The sequence below is a fragment of the Theobroma cacao genome, chromosome 4 (assembly GCF_000208745.1).
Source record: "Theobroma cacao cultivar B97-61/B2 chromosome 4, Criollo_cocoa_genome_V2, whole genome shotgun sequence".
Classification (NCBI taxonomy): Eukaryota; Viridiplantae; Streptophyta; class Magnoliopsida; order Malvales; family Malvaceae; genus Theobroma; species Theobroma cacao.
Genome location: NC_030853.1, coordinates 23,853,735 through 23,876,695, shown reverse-complemented (window position 1 = coordinate 23,876,695; position 22,961 = coordinate 23,853,735). Strand labels below are relative to the sequence as shown.

Here is a 22,961-nt window from a genome sequence, read left to right as displayed (position 1 = left end):
CCAAGTTCGATGATAAGTCTCAATTTTTATTAGATTACTTTTTTTTTTAAGACGATTTTAGATTAGATTACTTTTTTAAGAGAGGAGATAAAAAGATTGTTTGAAATTAATGTTACCATGATATTATCCTACATTTTATATTAATTTTTTTCCTTTAATAAATTATTCAGATTCGGACGACTAGCAGATATTATCTGTCGAGTTTAGTAAGGTTCCGATATTAATTATAAAATTTAAATTGGTTTTTGTCGGATTCAAGTAGTAGAAAATTGGGTATGGTTACGGGTACCCGCCCTGCTGCAATTTCTAGTCGGGCTTAAGCCCTAAACCCTTAAAACGTACCATCATTATTCGCAGTTTCCATGGTTGTCTTCTCTTCCCAGAAAAAGAAGCAATAATCGAAATTCAACATCATTAGGTTTGCGTCTTCCGCTTTTCTTTAAACTTGTTTGGTTTCCGAGAAACTTTTTTATCTTCTCTGAGATTTCCATTTTTCCAAGTTTTAGGCTCACTTCAACTGGGCTTTTGTCTTTGCTTCAATTATGAGTAATGTTTAGCAAAATCCTCGTTCGGGCACATTTCCGAATTATCTTTTAAAAAATTAGTAATTCTTATTGAATACATAGATTTTAATTTCATTGCAATCTGAAATATATAGAACCTCAACTGTGCCTACGATTCGAATTATTGTGGATTTATTTGTTTTGTATTTTAGTTATTTGAGTTTTAGTTAGATTAAAGTTGTAAATTTTGTGGAAAAATTTTAGCAAAAACGAAGGATCTAATACATTTGTGTTATCTTCAGTGTTCTTCAGAAAAATGGGCTAAACAAATAATTAGTTGATTATTTTTATATGTATTTGAAAATGCAGATGGCGTTGCGAGGTGTTTGGCAACTTCAAAAGCTGATTGTAAGCTATTGTGATTGGGGAGGGAGTAGTAGGGGCATCAGGTATGATTGTTTACTTTTCTCCTTTCTACTTGGTCACTTTTATCTATGAAATTGAAAGAAATGGGATGTGATTGAACCTCTAAGGGAAATTAACCTGGTTCTCTTGTAGCCAGCTACCCCTTCCTGTTTGAGGATCTTGGTCAATCTTGAAGTAAATCACTGAAAGCAACATAGGGTAGATATTAATAGAAATGGGCATCTTCTCCCCCTAAATTGTTTGCTAAATTTTGGGATGGGTTTAAGGCGGGCATGTTTTATTTTTCCATATCTTGACTTGAGCATGTCTAAGACAATGTTGGGAGTTTAGAAGCTCTTTATATTTTTATTTCTTTTAAATTGTTGTGTGGTCCTGAGGGGAGGGGGGTTTAATGAGATGAATGAGATTAATATTTATGGAAATTTACATCATTCTTTCAATCTATGTTGAAGTTTCTTTTTTGCAGTGTTCATCTTATTACATGTGGGCTGAGTGGTAGAATATATAAATTTTATTTAGCAGGCTAGATTCATATGCTTTGTATCATTCAATGTTGTCTCATTGTATTCTTCACCTTGTTATGACCATAGGTTATTAGGAATTTGAATGTGTGAGAGTACCTTAGAGTAGTTCCCGAAATTTCATTTAAATATTTTGCTTTCTCCAAATTTCTTAGTTGAATCTTTCTCAATCGTACAAAACTTTTGCCCAATATTTATTAACAATGGTTTGCCGTGCTTGTTCAAGATCCTCACTTAAGCCACCTTTCTTCTTTTAGTGTTTACATGTTGTTGATTGGATTTATATTTTTCTCACGTTTCAGAGACCCAAAGTGAATTTCAGCTGTCATCTGAAGTTCCTTTTGTCCTTTTGCTTTCTCATGTTGTGTGTGTGTGTGTGTGTGTGTGTCTTGGGGGGTGGTCTCTTGAAGTCATTTTGAATCATCAAAAGTGCTAGTTTCTGTCTGTTTTTCATGTTTTGCTTTCTTCTCCAAGTTTCTATCGCTTGAATTTTTTGGCTTTCATCCTCTTTCTGAAACATTTGCCAGGAAATTATAAACAATTCTTATTGCAGCTGTATGATTTGCTTGCCAAAGAAACTTTTCTTGTTAATCTTTCTAAGCTGCTGACTTTGTGTTTTGATTTATATTTCAGAAATCCAAAGAAATCTTAATGATTATTTTGATTATTTTTCATTATTTTTTGCTCTTTTTAGAAACGATTGTTAGTGTCTCTCTAAATCTCTATGCACTCCCACCACAGAAAAATAAAATCCTTTTCCCCCATTTTATCTCTTCACTTTTAAGTGACACCCGTCAGGTTGAACCCATTGAGTACTGGGACGGTTGCTAATTAATCCAATTCACCCAGATTGTAGGGGACAAATTTTTACATTTTCCATTTGAGGTCCATTATTGTTCATAATCCTTAAAAGACCCAAGATTACATAAAATTATCTGATATCACAAAATTTTGCCTCCATATCTTTGTGCAAGTTTTGTTTCACAATTTTCTTCCTTTATATAAGCTACTTTTGATTGTTGATTTGTCAGTTATGAACATTGCTAGTTATATGGAAATGAAAAACAAATTAGATAAGCTCAGTGATGCAGGATCTTCATGTTGTAACTTGTAGAGTTTAACAAAATTAGCATATTTGTTGACTTGCTAGTATCATAAAAGAACAAGGCAATAGGATGGTTTGTCTAACTTTTGGTTCTTGGATTCATATGCTATGTCTAAAGTTCAAGCTTTATAATTAATAATTATGAGAAGCATGCACAGATATGAGTTCTCCTTTAAATGGCTACTGAATTCTTCAAATTCAATCTCACTTTCATGTTTTGGCATTATTATGTCAGGGCATTTATGGAGTCACAGTTACCAACGTTTAAAGAGAAAAACCCTCAGCTGGAGGTGGTTACTGAACTCATTCGTGGACAGCATCCACATCTGAAGGGCTTTTACAGTAAGTTTTCTTACTTTCTTGGATGAGTACTTTCGACATACTTGCATCTAATGAATGCATTGTTATCAGAATGCAAGTCTCTGAACATGCTTGTTTTCTCCAAAAGCACTTCCGCTATCTAAAGCATATTTCTTGCCAATTTCTCAGAGAACAAAAATGAGCGAGTGATATGTGTAAAGAATATGACTCCAGAAGACATCCTTCTGCATGCAAGTAGGCTGAGGAACGCTTTGGGAAGAAAGGTGGTGAAATTGAAGACAAGGCATGTAACCAAACACCCTAGTGTGCAAGGTACATGGACAACTGATGTGAAATTTTGAGACACAATAGTACTAGTTCAAACTTTTTCAGCATGATTGTTTGTCGTTCTATTTAGTCATGATGGCAACTTGCTGAAACATTCCCTCTTTGGAGGTAAATGAAACTGCTCAGCTTTGCACCACCCTAATGAAATGAAGACTGTCTCTGCATGTGTGATGGGTTTGAAAGCGTAGTAATAGATTTTTTGAGCCTAAATGTTTACTAATTATTGCAGTCCTGCTAATATTTATGTTAAAGTCCATACGTACTTGATAAAAAGTACCTTTGCTTGAAGAATGTATTCCAGAAAGCAGTTATTGTCATTTCTTTATGTCACATAACCAATGACTCATAAAATGATTTCCACATGTAACCTTTGTTTAACAAAATTAAATCCAGAATAGGCAGCAAGGCTTTAAAAGATAAAGGTAAAACCACCCTTCCAGAATAGTTCATTATCATCAGATTTGTCAGATCTAATTCTCCATCCAATGGTACATTTGCTTACCAAATCTAAGGGATGAAGACAGGAGAAGATGGAGAGTAACCCACTTTCTTTTGTAGATTTCTTGGAGACCATGTATTTTTAATTTTAACAACCATTTCTTTGCCTGCCTCTTTTAAAGAGCCTATTCACTTTATATAAAATCAGAGAGATCCTAAGAACTGTATTTCCAAGGTTCCAATTTTCCAGAGTGAATCCAGTTTTACCAACAGCACCCAAACCCTACAGGCATGTCAAAGCCCAAGGATGAACTACACTGCTACGACCACTTGAGCGAGAAAATATAGCTATAAATCTTAAATATCATCCGAATAGTGCAAACTGCAGTTCTACAACATTAACCATCATGCATTCAAGCACCGTCTCATAGACTGCATCAGCAAACAACACAAGTATATAAACCTTCATGTTTTCACTCATCTAAATCAAGAGTGCAAGAGCCGGGGGCTCAAGAAACCTTTTGATTAGTATGCCTGGAACTAAGCTACTGAGAAAACAAATGATGCAACACATGCTTGAAGGGATGTTGTATTATCTCTGGTTTTTGTAAAAAGTAAAACTCATCCCCTCTTAGCTTCCATAATTGGTACTGGATCTTCAGTGACATAGTCTATCAAAGAGATGTTCCAAGAGTGATCTTTTGTAACTAATTGTCCTTTTTACTACTTGATAAAATTTTTATCTGTTTCTTGTTTATAAGTTGCACTTCATTCAATTCACCATTGTAAGATACCCCACGTACAGTTGTCAGAGACTGAATTGCAGCTGCATTCTAACCATACGGAGGGCGATAAGCAGAAGGTTTCCATGGAGGATGATTGGCAGAGGCAGTTTCTTTGGAGGTTGAACCTTGTCCTGGAAAGTGATTGACAATGTTCCCTGGATCACGCATCTACAAAATGATTCTCATTTCATAATCAAAGCTCATGGTTTGGTTTCTTCAACCTTGATGGAACCAAAGGACGTAATAAGTTGAGCAATTCCTCCAAGCTTATTTGGTGACTTTGGCTTCCAATCAGCTTGTGTGAACAATAAACGAAGGATCAAGTAAAGATTAAGTAAAGAATAAGTATGTATGACACCATCTATATAGGGATAGATATTAAAAGGGAGAGAGAAAAGAAGAGAGAATAAAATGGGAGGCTTCTACTTTCTTTGTTTTCCTTAAGTCGTTAACAAGCCAAGGCTAACTAGTCTCTTTGTTGTTTAAAAGTGAGCAACTCGATTTCTAAGTCTGTCACAGATCAACACAGCATCCAGCTCTATATAGGATTAAAAGTAATACTTATGAAGGTGACCGCTATAATAAGTCTAACCTTACAGACCTTACTGCAGAATTTGCCATGAAGGTTATAAATGCCTGCATATTAGTACAGTATCACACCAGTTATTAGGCATCTTTGGGGTTTGACCTTTTCGCTCCTGCATGGACTAATGCCCCAGCTTTGCATCTTATTTTCTGGTTATTTATCGAATGGTTTCTAGTGTCATAACCTGTTATATTTTATTTACTAATGGCTTTCCTAGCTCCCTATAGTTGTCCACTTATAAAATAGGGCTTGCGCTCCAATTTTACTGGGAAAATGTATACTATTATTAAAATCAATCTTACATGTGTTCTTATAATATATACTATTATTCTATGATCAAAATTCTGGTTAACACTTTTCATTTTCTGCCTCTGCAGCATCCACTAAGATAGAAGCTAAGAAGAATTTTAAAAGAAACAAAGTTTCGAGGGTGTTGCCATCTCCTCAGCTATTATTATCCTAATTAATTTTTCCAATGCTTTGCGATAGCCCTAGTTTGTTCCAAGCTGGTTTTTTGGCCTAATCAACATGAAAAAATGGCAACTAACAATTCTCCTCCTAGTTTAGATAGAAATATTCCAGCTCCAATTTCCCACTAAACCCCAAGATTCCTTCAAAAAGTTCAAAAAAAAAAAAAACTGGGGGTGATGGGAGCTACTATTTCTTTTGCATTTTCCTATCTTGCTTACATTAAAATTCATTACCTTAACTAGAATCTCTAGATTGGAATTTCAACTCAATTTGCTATCTGTCAATGATTTCTTCCACCAATATTACTAACACAATTGCCAGTCAAGCAAGATTTACGAGTCAGACTTTGAATGATAATTGGAAAAGTAACTTGCGTCGTGTCTATTTATTCTTTTTTTTGTAAACCTAAATTTTTGGATTATACATAATAAAATTCTATAAAATTAATGACGTAACTTGATGAAATTTAGTATTATGAGTCAAGTGATATTAACTCGATTGATAAATTTAAATAAAAATTAAATAAATTGATAATAACAAATATATGTGAATAAAAAAATTAATTTAATTACTGTCTTTTCACTTTTTTTTAATAAAAGGCATGATTTTTTTTTTCACGTGCATTTTAAAGAAACTAATTTTTACAAATCTAGTGTACATAAAATGCGTGCATATAACCATTTTTCCTATCTTGATACACTTCCAGCCTCCAACTCTATTTTCGGACTATCACTGTCACTCGCTTTGTCTCATCCTCTCCATCCAACAAGTGGCAGACATGTATCTTCCCCAAACCCTAGTTTATTGAACACATGACTGAATCAAAGGAGAAGATTTCTGCTTCAGCCTCTCTCCATGGTTAGGAACTTGTGATAGTAAATCTCACCACAACTTCTCCCCCAATATAGATAAATTGGTAAAGAGAAATTGCAGGGATCCCAATATACGTATGTCCAATAATACCGGGCTATAACTTCGTATACTCGATAAGAATTAGACAAATTAAGGATATGGACTATGATCAATGTCTTTCCCTCCAACTTTTCTTCTTGTGAACCATGATGCTTCTTACGACATTCAGTGGTTTAGCATGGTGCATAGTAAGTAATGATGATAATGCATTCCTTCTCTCTAGGAACCTGCAAGAAACGTGAAATGAATACAGTTAATTTGACTTTTGTTATCAGTTAATTTTCTTGTTCAATAGAATATATATGATTCCAGATTTTCCTTCTCCTAAATTTTTTCAATCAACAAATTAGTATATAATTTTCAAAAAAGCATATTTATTACTTTCGAGAATCAGTATGTCATTCTAAATCTCTTGCTTAAATGGTAAGAGGCTTTCCATAATATAAATATTTAATATAACAAAGGAAACTTATTCAGCTCCAAAAGAGAATTACCTCTCAAAAAACTATTAACGATTTATCTCAAAATCTTATGTAGCTGCCTTAAAAGATAAATTGCAGCTTACTACCCATAGAACAAAAACTTGAACATTGATCAGTTCAGACTAATACTCATGTCAACCTAACCAAACAATTATACTTACAAAACTACATTCCTACGAATTCCTATTTCAAATCACACGAGCCATTTCTTTGCAATCATTTTGCTCACATCATGTGCAATATCACAACTCCCTGCAAGTTCTCCAAGAATCATGAACAAATTAGTGTAAAATTGAACTGGATACATTCGAAAGATAATAGTATCACCCTGGCAATGGCATGTTTCTGGCAGAACAAACAAGAAAAAGAGAAGATATTATTCCAAAAAAGACCTGTCTCACAGCAGCACTTAACAGAAACCGAGAGAAGGAAAATCTTCAGTGTATAAATGATCTCTATAGCAAAACTAAACCTTCCGAAAATTGAGTTTCCTAATGATATGTAGTGCCCAAATCAATTCCTAATACTGTATACTTTGATTACACACATTCCATTCCTAAAAGGTTTGTACAGAATTCTATTTTATTTGGAGCAAAATGAACAAAGAGTCAAGTGACTAGTCTTAACCCAAATTTGGGGTTTCCTCCGAGAGATCAACTCGACTCCATTTTCCATATAATGTAATCAACAAGGGGATGCCAGCTTGACAAGACAGCCCGCAAATTAAGCCCGTCCATAATCCCTGTACAAAAACAAATCACAGAAGGGAATAAATAGGTGTGTGCACATATGTATGCATTATGGATATGGTTTATTACTTTTCCTCACCTTAGTATGTAGGTTAAACTTAAACCTAAGCAGGACTGAAATTGAAAGACCAATCACGTAGAAACACCCCAAGTTGGTACAGGCAGCTAGGAGTTGCCAACCACATCCTCTGGCCACCCCTGAGACATCAAATCTGTAAATGTATTACTCTTATAATACTGATGAATATATATATATATATAGATATTGCTACTGAAATAGAAATTTGCAGAACATTAATCTGAACCTGATAAGACGCATTGTATGACGTCTATTGCTATGGAGGCTGCCAGTAGGGGTGACATTGAGGCAAATTTCTTTATCATTGAAGAGCTGTCTGTAAAGAAATTAGCCAAAATATCATGACCAAAGACTATAGTTAGGACAGCTACCAGAGCAAGAAGGAATGATAGTTTCAAAGCGACAGCCATGGCATGCTTAGCTAGGTTAGGATTTCCAGCTGCCAATTCATTAGACACCCTTACGCTGTCAAAAAAGGTTTTCCCTTGCCTCAATATCTATAACAACATCAACATTCTTGGAAATTTTAATAAATTTATACAAAATAGGAGTGCAAATTACTAACCTTGCTGCAGCACTAAGGCCATATGCAATCATGTAGGCAATAGCTTCTATATTCAGGCTATAAATATCAAGAAAAAATATCCATCACCATCGAGCTTGGTAAAAATGCTTAGGAGAATTTATGAGGAAAATAGAAGGAAAGGAATATGCTAAACAGTCTGAAAAGGTTGCTATCCATGTAAGTTTGCTCAGAGACAAATGTATATATATACACCCTTGAAAGCCATTGTTTCTGGTACTATAGTTTTGGACTCAACTTTTAGTTCAGACTGTTTAACCAAAATGGAAAGAGAGAAGCCTACCATATTGCAATCAATGAAGACTTGATTTTTGGATTCGGCATCAATCCTGCTAAAATTATAAGAACATCAAACGCCCAATACTCCAGGCTAGCAAGACGAAGAAAAGTAAAAATAGGTGGCTTGGTGATATTCAAGTTATACACGGATAGTACTGAGCACATTAAAGAGATATTTAAAGATTAGCGTCGAAAAATCACCACACCATTTGCTGCAGAGGGTATGGCTAGTCTCAAGATTTTGAGAATGTTACCAAATGATTCTAACGACAACCCTTTCCATGTGTTCTCAAACCTCTTAGAGAAGATGACAAACATTGCTAGCGAAAGACATGATAGCCATATTGAAATTGAAGCTGCCGCTGGCGATCCTATGAAACCCATACTTGTCCGATTGACCAAAAAGTACACAAGCGCAAAATGAAGGCCAAATGGCACCCCCGTGAACAAGACCAAATGCAACGTAATGCCTTGTGCCTGACAGTACCTCATGATGTTTTGCTCAAAACCGAAGGCAAATCGCCCAGGAATGAGGTACTTTATGTAAAGGGCGGCGGCAGTTGCAACTTCAGGATCTTGACGAAGGCGGACGAGTATGGGCTTTGTGAAGAGCCGTAGAACGGGTATGAGAATAGAGAAAAGGAAAGAAATTTGGCAGGATGCTTGTAGATAAATTCCGAGCTGTCTGTAAATTCTGGCACCAAACGCTTGACCACAGAGCGTCTCCAATGCTCCGCTTAACTCCGTCTGCAAAAGAAACAGACAAGAGAAATCATAAGTTCCAATGGAAAGTGGATAAAAGGAATGATTAATAATCTGTTCCACACGAATCTCATATATATATATGAAGATCGAGACACCAAATATTTATTTCATTTTCATTTCTTTTATCTCAATTATATTCTCTCTGAACAGCTGAATTTATTTGGAATTTCTATATATATATATATATATGGAGGGATCAGAGAGAGACTTAAAACAATAAAGAATATAGAGATGAGGGGTCACCATTAAACCAAAACCGGTCACCGTGGCCCATGAATTGGCAAGAGATGAACCCGCAAGCTCAAGTTCGCCAAGGTGGCCAGCGAACATTATGGACACCATAGTCATTGAGTAGCAGAAAACATAAGCCACGATCAAAGGCAATGCGGTCGATATTTGTTCTTTGGCCTCTCTCACATCCAAAATCTTTCCCCACCACCTCCCTTGATAATTTCCTTCTCTCCGCACGTCACTTACAACCTCAAGATTTGGATTCGTGGCCATCACAAAACCAGAAATCCAAATTGATGGATGGAAAAATAACTAAGAAAAGAAAAAAGAGACAGGCAGGAACAAGAAACAGTGAAGAAAGGAAGGGAAACAAGGTGGTGTCAGACTAGTTCACACAGTTAAAACAGTTAAGAGAGATCCTGAGAGGTAGTACATGGTGGTGCAGTCAGCTGGTTTGGGGGAGTGTCTGTATATATTTAAGGAGTAGGGGTTGGGACTGGTAGAGTTATAGGTTTTTCGCATTCTAATTTTGGATAAAAATAATTTGTTAGAGCAAACAGCCAGTGAAATCAGATACATATACTATGTTAATACATAGTATGACTATTATAAGATAAACAACACGTCTTGCATGTTACTTCTTATCATGGTAAATCAGGAAGGAGGAGGAGTATATGTGCCCCGTTGTTGAGAATTTCGTTTGTGGAAGAAACAGTATAATTGGAATTTTAAGTTAATTAATTTGAACATGTGATGGAAATTTGAGAAATATTGACACTGTAAGTCACGGAATAAGATTTTATGGTGTTATAAGTGAAAAAAGAAAAAAAAAACTATGAAGTGTTAACCGAAAAAATATCAAATTACGAAGCTTCTCACTATGTTTACCCTTTCTATTTTAGTTTTTATACTTGAATGAAAAGATAAAGATATGTTTTGGGTAGGAAGAAAAAGGAAAAAGAGAAAAGAAAGCAGTGAGCTGCTCATACTTCAAGCTCAATTAGGTCCGGCCAGATGGTTTGGCTAAAGTCCAAAACCCCAGAGATTGAATAAAACCTTTATAAATTAATACTTTTGGGATCATAAAAATTTATGAATTAATCAAGATATTATTTAATCGATAAATTATAATAATTTATTAATTTATACATTAATTAATAAAAATTAATTTATTAAGGTATTTTTATTTTTTAAAAACATTGAACTTATAATACATATGTTATGTATTGTGATATATGAATATTACATCATTATTGAATTTCGAATTATCATTATGAATAAATTATTGAGAAGATCATGAAAAATGACAAAGAAGATAAAATTGAATATAATAGTTTTGTACTGCAATCTGTCTTGCGAAAACATACACTCAAAGCAACAACCGCATTGCATAATTTTCTCTTGTAATATAAGAATATTACACTAGAACTTATTAATATACTAAGAAAAGTTAAAGATGGGATTCAAGAAGACATCAATTTAAAAAAAAAAAAACAAGTAGCATTGGAGTTTTATTAGACAAATGCCTCCTAATTGAATTATATATATATATATATATATATATATATATATATATATATATATATATATTAAGTAGGACCAATGTATTTTTTTTAAATATATTATCTTATAAATTTAACAAATTATTAATTTGTCACTTTGGTCCTAAGTCGGGACCAATCAAAAATATTAAAAATATTTTTTTAATTTATCGAGTATTAATTTATAAAGATTTTACTATAATTAAAAAAGTAAAGAAAAAAATTAAAATTAAAAGAAATATAATTACTATTTTATATATTAAAATATTTTTTATGTATGCGTGTGTATATATATATATATGTACTTTAAATATAAATATATTTACTTTTTATTTTGTATTAACATTACAAAAATTATAACTCATAAAATTATTAATTACAGTGTATATACCTTTGTTTATATAAACTTATAACATATAAATCTAAAGAGAAGTTATGACATTAGAAAAGTTAATTGAGTAATTGAATACCTATGAAGAAGATTTTAATAATTTTTTTATTTAATCGGGTATTTAAACGGGTTAGGATAATTATAGGGTAGTAGGAATGTATTAGGGTTAGGGTTAGAGTTAGGGTAGTAATTTTTAAATTATTCGGGTAGTTAATAGGGTTAGGATAATTAATTTTTAATAGGGTTAGGGTTCGGGTATCTTGAAATTAGAGGGTACCCGACCCATTGATATCCCTAGATTTGCTTTCTTTCTTAATGTAATTGGTTTGGCTCAAGTCCAAAACATTAAGATATTATTTAATTGATAAATTAATAATTTATTAATTTATATATTAATTAATAAAAATTAATTTATTAAGATATTCTTTATTTTTTTTCCAAAACATTGAATTTATAATACATGTATTGTATATTGTAATATACGAATATTACATAATTACCAAAATTATGAATTATCATTATGAATAAATTATTGAGAATGTCATGAGAAATGACAAAGAAGATGAAATTGAATATAATACCTTTATATTAGTGTCTATCTCACACAAAATACACTCAAAACAACAATCACATTACATAACTTTCTCTTGTAATATGATAATATTACACTAGAGCTTATTAATGCACTAAAAAATATTAGAGATGAGGTCTAAAAAGATATCAATTTCAAGAAAAAATAAGTAGCATTGGAGTAATATTTGACAAATGCCTCCTAATTGAATCATATATAAACTAGGATAGTGTCTATAACTACGTTACGAAAAATATCATAAAAAATATAGATTATGTTAGAGTGAACTTCAATTTGATACCTTCAAAAATGTTTGTACGGAAAGCTATATTGTATTATTGAACTACATAAATGTATAGTTCTTGCTGGTTTATCGAAAATCTTCACTTACATATATAGTTATAAAACAATACTTATTCAAAGAAGATAATAATCTTATTAAAGATTGTTAGATATATAATAAAATATAAAGAAATGAGAAAGTATATAGCTTATACCATTAGCAACTTAAGATAAATAGTTTTACAATAAAAGGCAATAATATAATGTAAAAATCTTATCAATATAAAATAATTACTAATTTCTAATAGTATTTGCCTTTTATATATAAATAAATGACTAAAGCTTATCAAATTCAGTTGATTTATTTATTTAATGATGACTGTGTGCTATACTTATTGAGAACTGAATAGACTTTCTTTACTTTTTTTATTTTGTTCAATGAATTAGATGAATATTTACTTGAATTTAAACATTCATATATAAAAGAGTTGTCTAAATACTATGAATTCAAGTTCATGTAAAATAAGAGGATATAGACAAAAAATAATATTAAATTATAATTGATAAATATTAAATAAATCTATTCTTTAAGCATTAAAAGTTATAAATTATTATTTTCAAGTATTTTTTACTAAAAAAAATAAAAGGAAGAAACCCTTCAAATGTCAAAAATTACGTAATTTTGACATAAAGTGTATAAAAAAATTAATTTAATTGAGAATGACATGTGTCAACCAATTGACCCAATCAATTATCCTATTTTTATATATATTATATATATATATATATATATAATTTTGATATATAAAGAGATTATTAATTTATATATCAAGTAAGACTAATGTGGTTTTTTTTAATGTATTATCTTATAAATTTAACGAATTATTAATTTACCACGTTGGTCCCAAGTAGGGACCAATCAAAAATATTATTTAATCGAGGTTGTTAATTTATTGAGTATTAATTTATAAAGGTTTTACTGTAATTAAAAAAAGTAAAGACAAAAAATTAAAATAATCCAAAAAAGAGTAAAAATTATTATTATAAAGAAAAATCTTAAAAAGAATCAACAAAATGTGCAAGAATTGAAAAGAATGAAAAAAATAAATACAACATTTTGAAGAATTAATTTGTATTTTAAAAGTTAAAAAAACACAATTGAGACTTTATAATATGAAAATTTGTTAGTAAAATTTAAACATTGAGAAAAAAATTTAAAATGTCAATACTTTAAAATAATTATCTTTGATTTTTTATTACTGTTATTATTTATATTTTTTAATTTTAAATTATTTTTTTACTATTATTAATATTTTATAAATTTTTTCAATTTAAAATAATTATTTTTTGCAAATATTTGAAAAAAAAAGCTGACCCAACGCGAAGCAGGCGCACCATTCTAATTATGATGCCAAAAGAATGTGGAACAAAGAAGGATTTTTAACCCTTTAAGATTTTTTAAGGCACTAATTTGATTAATTAAGGGCCAAAAAAATTAATATTTGATCAATCTCCTAATAAGTGTTTGATTTTTCTTAATTATCGAGCTACAAATATTGTATTGAAGTAAGGCAAAAAAAATTTGAAATTCATAAAAACCTTGCAACGACTCTAATTTCACTTATTTTAAACTTGCAAATTAAACACCCAAATTTGACTTATTTTTCAACTCGGTCCTCATTATTATGCTTAGATATGATTTGGGTGTCTAATTTTGATCTTATTTCTTACGATTGGACTTAATTTGTTTTAAACCAAACCAACTAGATTTTAAAATAGATTTATATAACATTAAAATCAATCTAGAATTTCCATTTTCTTTCCATAGTTGAGTTAATTGAAAAATTAGTTCTAGAAGGTAAGTTTGAAATCAAAATGTGAGTTTTATCATTTAAATCTTATCAAGATAGTTCACTTTGGGCTTAGCTCAAGTAATAAAGATGGAGAAAAATTAACAGTTGTGGTTCCCTCTATTGCACCCAAAACTCTTATCCAGCTCAGGGGTATTTCCAACTATTGTATTGAAGGAACCCCTTTACTTGATGGTCAGGATCAAAATATTGGTCATGGAATAGCCAATTTTCTCCATTAAATATTAAAGTTCTTCCTGGAAGCGTCCATAGGCTAGCCTTGATTTCAAAGCATATGCAAATTCAAAAAAAATAAATACCAAATTCCAAAAAATCTGTAACACCACCCTCTTCTAAGACTTGTTTAAAAAGGTGGCTACATGGTTAATGAAGTTGTGTATGATTGGTCATGTGCCAGCAGTAGTACATGATTGGTCATGTCATGGTTGGAGACGATAATATGCGTCAATGGCGTTCAGGAGCAATCGTTGTCGTTGTCATTGTCATTGTATCACGGATTACACATAAGTAAAAATTAAAATAAATTTTAAATATATAACTATAAATTTTCTTTTATTTAATAATATTTTTTAAAATTAAAAATATAAATTCATATAAAGTACTATAAGAGTAGATTCAAAATTCACTAATATGAGTGAAATATATAAGAATTAAAATAGACTCAGATCGATATAAAAATCTGTCTTTTTTATAAATAAAGAGTCATTATAATATTTTATTATGTAATTAAATGAAATAAAATATTATGAATTTTACGTCAATAAAATATAAATAAATTTTAAATATATAAAAATAAACCTTCTTTCATATATTAAGTATAATTTAGATACACGACGACCGCTCCCACCTCCTGCCACTAACGGACTGAGAAATAACTGCTGCTAGTGTTAACTCAACAGAAATTTTCAACAGTAAACCGTCATCTTATTTAACATTTTGCACCTGTATAAGCCATGGAATTACCCCTCCCGTAATTTGCAAAAACTCTGTCCAATACCTGGAATGTGTTGGCACCAACAAGTACAACAATGGGAGTTTGTCTCGGGAAGACACGATGATACTGAGTCCATGGAGATTCGCAACCGTTCGATGGCCTCGTGAAGATGTTCTTCCATGGTTCCCCTGGAAGGCGAGGTCACAACGCACAAATCTGTGATTAATGCAATGACAAAATAAAATATTTCAATTTTTTATTTGTTTTATCTAAAAATCAACAAAATTGAAAATATAACGACAAAATTAACATTTACATTAACAAAATCTTTCATAAAATATTATGATTCTCTTTTTTAATTTTATTTAAAAATTAAATAAATTGAAAGTACAATAACAACTTTCAATAAGATTGAAGTACATCTGCGAAATTCAATTTATTTATAAGGACAATTCCACCTTAATCATCAATAAGAATGACTTAACTGAACAGTTCATGTGATACACAGCCATATACAATTTTGTATTGTTCCAATCATGATGATACCGAAGACATTTTTTTTTCTTCCTTATCCCATTTGTCCCTCAAATCATACACAATAATTCCTCCACTCCCCACTTTGAGCATGCCTTGCCAACCATTTTCCAAGCCATGAATGTGAACCTCCCTTCAACAACACCAAAACAAACGCAACCCCCCAAATCATGGCAATTGGCAATCACAATGTTTCTTGTATATCTCCTTTTTAATGAGTTGACAAATTTAAATGAAAAAAACCCATTATTTTTAATTACAGGTCCACCCAACTTGCAATGAGTGAATTCCCCTCCACGTCCCCTCCCGTAACCATAATTTCCTACCATCTATTTTTTTTATTCTCCTTCACTCAATCTTGTATTATATGTGACATTTGAACATTCGATTTATTAATTAATACATAAATTTTTATTTAAAAAATAAAATTTGAATCTCATTCTCCAATTAAAAAAAAAACACTTGTATAATATGTGAGTTTTAGGAGTAGGTTGATATAGTCTAAAAGACTAAGTCATCAAAAAATGGGTTCTTTGTGATTAATGCACTAAGGATTCTTTTTGCCTCTCCAACCTCTTAAAGGCATGTATGGGGAAAAATATTATCTTTCTTACTGAATAACACCAAGACAAACTATTGGGTAAATAAAAAAGAAAAGCATGGCTTTGAATTTATTAAGAGACTTAATTTATGATTAATTATATGGTTTGATTAGTCCTTTTCATATACATCACAAAAAATCACGTAAGTTATAAACTCAAAATTATGGTTTATGAGTTAAGTTTGAATTTTAACACCATTAATGTTCTAATCTATATTTTAATTTCATATACATCATAAAATATGAATCATAACATTTATTTCATTGAAAATGAAGAAATTAAAAATCAGATCAATAATTTTTTTATTTAAAAGAAAATTTAGCATATCAATCGTATCAAATAGTAAAGTTGTTATACTCAAACAAATCATTAAGAAATATTCTCCTTATTATATCTTGCAAATAGAAGTACCCAACAGAGAACTTACAATTAAAGGAATGCCAAAAGAAGAAAAAGGGAAAACAAGTGCATGTCTTCTAGTGTTTTTCTTTTTCTTTTTGTCAAATTAATTAATAAAAAAATATTTTACTTTAAGTCTCGATTTAAGATGTAAATATACAGTTTTTCTTACGTGTTTTATTATTTTGAAAAAAACTTACATTATGAGTAACACCTAATTATTAGAGATTATCGATAATCAGATTCTGTTAAGACAAACAAGTTAACTAACAGACTTAACTGACGATAATTACATAAATAGGCAAGCTAGTTCAACCGTTTAGGTAGGAAAGATATTTTAGTTGGGGCAAAATAGAGAATAAAAATCCAAGTGAAGGTCATTTCCGTTCAATTAAACATACGTTGGTCCCTTTCGTAAATTCCGCCACCACTACCTTTTTTAAAACCCAACTCCCCACTTCCCCACTCTTTCTCTCTTTCTCTCTCCTTTGTTCTTCAACTTAAAAAGAGAACAACTGTAGATACAAAACAAGGCACACAAAAAAAAAAAAAACCAGTAGAGAAAGAGATAGGGAAAGCGAAAATGGTGGATGATTTCATGGTATGTGTAGACAGAATCATAGCATCAGCTTGTTTTGAGTCATCGTCAGTGAATGAAGGACAACCAAGCTCAACAACAACGACTGGGAATACTAATGTTGTTGTTTCTGTTCAAGAATCAAGTGGTGGTGGTGATGATGATGATGATGAAAAAGAAGGGTGTTTTTCAAAGAAGCTGAAAGAGATGGTGGAGTGTAGGATATGTCAAGAGGAAGATGATTTGCTTTCCTTGGAAGCTCCTTGTGCCTGTAACGGCACCCTCAAGGTCTTTCCTTTTCTGGGTTTCTTCTTCTTCTTGCTTTTTCTTTTGTTAAAGGTTACTTTTTTTGTTTAAGTATGAATTTTTGGGTTCTTTTATTTTTAAATGAAGATGGAGGTTCCTTGTTTCTTTCTTGTTTTCTTTGTTAAAGATTGTCTTTCTAAGTTTTTATTTCTGATGTTTCTTTTACTTTAAATGAAAATCTGCAGAAGATAGGACAAGGAGGTTCCGTTTGAGCTTTTAAATCACTTGGTTTTTTTAAAAAAAATTTTATGCTCGGATGATTGTGATTGTATGTTCTTTTGGTCTTACCATGTGCTTTTTTTTTAGGTTGGGGTGGTTGTAAAAATTAAAAATTAATTGATCCTTTGGGCTTGTTTTTGTTTGTCCTTTGACTTTCTCTCTCAAGTCTTGGTGATGGCTCCGTGTTATCGGCTTATTGCTGTATATAAAATACAAAGCTTATTGTAAAATGTTAAAAAAATCTTTGGTTAGCTAGGCTTTTTGTTTTGTTTGTTTTGGGTTAGCTGGGCTTTAGTTATGTAGAGCTGGTTATCTGGTGTTTCTAGTAAAGTGGGTTCAAGCTTTTGCGTCTGTGAAGGCTTTCTTTTATTGGTTTTGGAAAGTGAGCATTGCTTGGTGTGTGCCTTTTTTAACTCCTTAATTCTGTCTCTTTTTGACTTACTCTCTCTCCTCGTACGTTATTTCCTGTGCCTCAATATCAAAGTACCAATCCTAAAGTTTCAAGTGCTTTCTTGCTCTCTATGGAAGAAATTTTTAAAACAAAAAAAAGAAAGAAAGAAAAGTGAACAGCATCAATAGGGAGTTGAGCTGGGACAATGCCTAATCTGGATTAAGAATGATTATATTTTTTAAGTGTCCAACCTTATTTAAGTTACTACTATAAAAAATAATTAATATTGTACATTTGTTTCCTTATCTTTCTTTTTTCTTTACCAGGCATGGTTGTAGTAGATGTCAGAATGGTTTTCTATTTGTACCTGATTAGCTTGTAGATCACTGAAGTTATATTAGTTTAATAGCTTATAATTTTAGTTTAGCTTTGGGAGGATTTTCAAATCCCATGTAGCATATATTTAATTTCTGTTGCTGTTTAGTCCTTCTTTATTGCTCTGTAAAAGAAATATTAAGAAGGATATTACTAGTGCTACTGCATTTTTCAATGTTTCTACTGTCTTACGAAGTTTATTTCAAGGAACCTTACAGCTGCAGATGTCCAGTTCCTTAAGGCAACTTACAATGACCTGATAAATCAGTCTTATGAACCAAACAGTTTGCAAATATCTGAAATTGTTAGTTTTCATTTATTAACATTATAATTTGAGCTGGTAAATTTTGTGCCAGGCTTTTATCTATAGGCTGTAGAGGTCAACAAGTGTAAATGCACAATATGTGAGTGAATAATTTCCTCCAACATCAGCAAGTGTTTGTACATATATAGATTTTAAGTTGTTATGAAATTTTGTATAGTCTTTGTGGTTAAGGTGGTCTGCTTTTCCTGGCATACATGTGTGGAAATAGTCATCAATGTAATGGTTGAAATTGACATGTCTGTCGAGCTTTAAAATCTGCTTTCTTGATATGTTAATTATCTGGTTATCAGATTTAGATACTTTGTAGATTGAAATATGTGAGGCATCTTCTAAACTTATCTTTGAATTTTTTGCTTTAGTTTGCTCACAGGAGATGCATTCAGAGATGGTGCAACAAGAAAGGTGACATAACTTGCGAAATATGCAAACAGGTTGGAGGTTTCAGCTCATTTTTTTTAAAAAAAAATCTTGCATATACCAAAAGAGAAAAAAGATGACGTTAATGTATAATTTGTGCAATATTGCTCTTTTTCTATTAGGTCTTTTCACCAAACTATTCTATTCCACCGACCAGAAGCAGTCCTGATGTTTTGGCAATTGACATAAGGTAACCTTTTTTCTTTTATTCTTTTTTTTTGGGGGGGGGTGGGGGTGGGGGGGTTGGGGAGCTTTTTAGTATGTGTTCTTTTCATTATTTGTTTCTTTCTACTGCTATATCTGCCCTGTAGCTTGATTCAAACTGTATTTGATAGAAATGTGAGACTTATAGTCCTATTAACATTAGTGTGCCTAGCCTAAATCAGAAACTAGTTTGGGCATTGCATCATTATTGCCCTTATAAATATTGGAAAATAAACTATTGTTTGCAGAAATCCATCTATGAGCCATGTTAGGTTTCAGTCCAATTTCGGCCAGCTTGGCTCCAATTTCGATAGTTTTGACTCAGCCAAATTATTAACTCCTTAATGGCAATGGACATGTGTAACATATAAGAATAACAAATTACATCTTTGTAAGGGTTAACATCAACTGATGTTTGATTCTTTCTTTTTTTTAAAAAAAAAAAAGACATAAAGTTGCCACATAGTTTTCAAAAAAAAAAAAGGTAGATGTATAAGAGTTATTTGAAGAAAGAGATATTTATAATTGAAAAAAAAATCAAAATAAGTGGAATAGAGTAAATGATTGGTCATTCCATTCCTTCTGAAATAAAATGTCTTAGGACCAGCCACATGTGCCATTCCTGTATGACTTTTGGTTGTTTGCAAGTTCATGGACCATAAAATGAAGGAGCCAGAAAAAAGCTTGTCACTTCATTGATGTTAGTAGGAAGGATGTAGTATGACATCCTTGTTTGTGGTCTAGGGCATTAGCCAGTCATAAATTACGGGGATGCTGGTTTAAGAGGGGATATTTAGTTATTTTTCTTTTCATTTAATCTTTCTAAGTGCACTTCAGATTGTATATATGCATCCAAAGAACATTCTTCAAGCTCATAATTATCCTACATTTGATCAGGCAAGCATGGAGCCCACATATGGATCTTCGTGATTCACACCTTCTAGTGTTAACCGCTTCACAAAGCCAATTACTCCAGTCAGAGTATGAAGATTATGTTGCTGCAAATAGTGGTAGCCTTGCCTGTCTGCGCTCTGTTGCTCTCATTGTAAGCAGATTAAACTTATTATTTTACCAAAATTCTTTGCTCAAGAATGATAATTTGTCTCAAATTTGGAAATTTATTTGTGTTTGCATGCAGTTGCTTATAATTTTGCTCATACGCCAAGCCCTTATGTTGACAAGAAATTCTGGCATGGTGCAGGAGTCATCAGCATTCATTAATGTGAGTACAACATGACACCAATTGGAAAATTGCACCATAGTAGCACCTCAGTGAGCATTTGCATTTTTATGTTTGCACATGGTGCCATGGAAATGTTGTACATGCATGTCCAGGGATGTAGATGGAAATATGTTCAAGTATACTTGCATCAATTTGTGTGTATAAATTCAAAATTTTCTTTTAAAGAGATGCTGCTAAGAGCACTAACATAGTTGTAACTTGTAAGTAGAGCTAAAAATTTATTTTCTAACAGGGAAGTTCAAGCAGATGAATGTTGTGGGATGCTTGAGATACTTTCATTTTTTTTAGCCTTTCAAGCCAAGACTGAATTAGAATATTGGTTTTCAGTTTCAGGTTATGCTTCTTCAATTTGCTGGTTTTCTTCTGCCATGCTATGTGATGGCTCGCACATGGTACTTACAAAGTCGAAGGAGGAGACAGGTTAGTTGTAGTTTTAGATAGATATTCTTTTTCTTTGGTGTATCCACCAATATTCAACTTATTTCTACCTTTTTTCAGATTGTTATGATCCAATAGTAAATCAGCTTGGTTTAAAATTTCATGCCATGTGACTGCTGTTGATAGAATAATCAGTTTTAATATTAAACATGATTCATTTAAACAAGAAATGTTGCCTCCTTCACTAGTTTTTCCTATCACTGAGATTTCAAAGACAAACTTCTACAAGTTCTTACTCCAACCTTTTGAGAATGTAAGATAGAAAGTGCTTCTTAAATAGCTTCTATGTTACTGATCAAGTGAACTTCAAAATGGCTTACGTCTATGGGGTAATGGTATGCACAAATGTGGAAGAAATAAGAGTTATGTGCTTGCATTTTTATCCATTTATGGTGTTATTTTTCATGCCACATATTATGATTGAATCCCGTTTTGAGCACTAAATGAGTCTTCCATACCTGCATGACAACTTTGGTTGTAAAAGAAGTGCACGAGTAACAGAAGTGGAACTGCATTTCATGTTCTTGGACTACATGGATTATTACATCATGTTTTGAGGGTAATGGATCTGTAGCTTCCTTGTGTCTAAGATGATGTTATAGCTGTGTATATCTATGCCCTAACTATATGGATCTAACTTCGTAAAGCTGTTTGTACCAAGTTGAGCATGACTGGGGGAATTAAACTCTTTGTTTATCAATATCATGTTTAGATTAAAACTATTAGCAGTTGGGTGAGACAGTACAAAATGTAATTTCAATTTGAGTTCTGTTTGTGTGAAAATGCCTAGTCTATCTGTCAATTGCTGTCTTATTAAATATCTTTCTTTTGCCACTGTAATTGATTTTTATTGCTTTTTTTGTTTTTTCAAGGGTTAAACCGGCTAAAGTCAATTTATCTGCATTTTCACAACGGACTGTTCTTTCCTTCCATGCTGAAGACAGACAAGTTGTTTTTGTAAATGGCAATTTCTCAAAGTTGTATCTCCATCAAATAGGTGCTCTAAAAGTCTAATGGCTGAAATCCTTTGTATCTCAATTACAGAACTCGGAAGCAAATGTAAATGTGATCACGAGTTCATTAGGTTTTTTTACTTTATTCTGGTAATCGTCAAAAGCCATGGCTTGAGACGGTAAACAGTGCTGCTGATTTGGCATCTGCAGACTCATGTAGTTTCAAGTTGACTTACATACTGCCTTGTGACTCTATCGGTACTCATGCAATTCTGCTTAATAGTTGTTTAAGGCAAAAACCATGGTTGTTTCAACTCTCTTGAGCAGGGAAGAATGGCAAAGCAAGGGGATTTCTCTTTTCTGTTAACAATCCTTAACGGGAAGTTCTTTAAAGAATTATATGAAAAATGTAGCTAGAGGGACTTTCTCTTTGTAGTTTTGGTATGTTCTACCTCTGCTTGAACCCATTTAGCTTGGTGGGTTGCTTGGAATTGGACCTGTTTACCTTCATAACCCGTCATTTAAGCTTGAACACTAAACAAAACGGGTAGAGCAACAGCCCATTCAGCAATTTCGTCACACGTTTTTTCTGGGCTTTGATATTTTATGAAATTAATCTTTGGTAGAGATGAAGAATTTCAATCTCGGTGTTGCAAAATTTCCCATGACATTTATCTCTGTACAACCAACCTACTTAAGTTGAGCATGATGAATTTGAATGTGAGACCTCTTTTTCACAGCTAATGAACCCACCATATGCTTGCGCATTACAGAAAGAACATACATAAATAAGTATCGTATTACACTTGAAAGGAGGTCCTCCAA

General features: G+C 32.1%; 3 protein-coding genes across 5 annotated transcripts; 2 read left to right on the top strand and 1 right to left on the bottom strand.

The window, feature by feature from the left end:
* On the top strand, window positions 287-3,385 carry LOC18602360 (54S ribosomal protein L51, mitochondrial). Of its 2 annotated transcripts, none has more exons than XM_007033694.2 (4): window positions 287-418; window positions 873-952; window positions 2,791-2,897; window positions 3,045-3,385. In XM_007033694.2, the coding sequence occupies exons 2-4, from the start codon at window positions 873-875 to the stop codon at window positions 3,215-3,217; spliced, it is 360 nt and encodes a 119-aa protein (XP_007033756.1). In that variant the 5' UTR covers window positions 287-418; the 3' UTR covers window positions 3,218-3,385. The 2 variants fall into 2 exon arrangements, with proteins under 2 accessions (XP_007033756.1, XP_017974324.1); XM_018118835.1 differs by lacking the exon at window positions 287-418 and adding an exon at window positions 445-546.
* LOC18602358 (protein DETOXIFICATION 18) lies at window positions 7,500-9,836 on the bottom strand. The gene is made up of 7 exons (XM_007033692.2): window positions 9,576-9,836; window positions 8,777-9,314; window positions 8,572-8,665; window positions 8,271-8,327; window positions 7,932-8,170; window positions 7,706-7,824; window positions 7,500-7,619 (listed from the first exon to the last, which is right to left on the bottom strand). Exons 1-7 carry the CDS (start codon window positions 9,834-9,836, stop codon window positions 7,500-7,502), a joined length of 1,428 nt encoding a protein of 475 aa, XP_007033754.2.
* On the top strand, window positions 17,133-22,450 carry LOC18602355 (E3 ubiquitin-protein ligase MARCH8). 2 transcript variants are annotated; one of them, XM_018118613.1, is made up of 7 exons: window positions 17,133-17,553; window positions 19,241-19,312; window positions 19,421-19,488; window positions 20,400-20,547; window positions 20,704-20,724; window positions 21,073-21,165; window positions 22,056-22,450. In XM_018118613.1, the coding sequence occupies exons 1-7, from the start codon at window positions 17,272-17,274 to the stop codon at window positions 22,059-22,061; spliced, it is 690 nt and encodes a 229-aa protein (XP_017974102.1). In that variant the 5' UTR covers window positions 17,133-17,271; the 3' UTR covers window positions 22,062-22,450. The 2 variants fall into 2 exon arrangements, with proteins under 2 accessions (XP_017974102.1, XP_007033751.1); XM_007033689.2 differs by having other exon boundaries at window positions 17,138-17,553; window positions 20,641-20,724.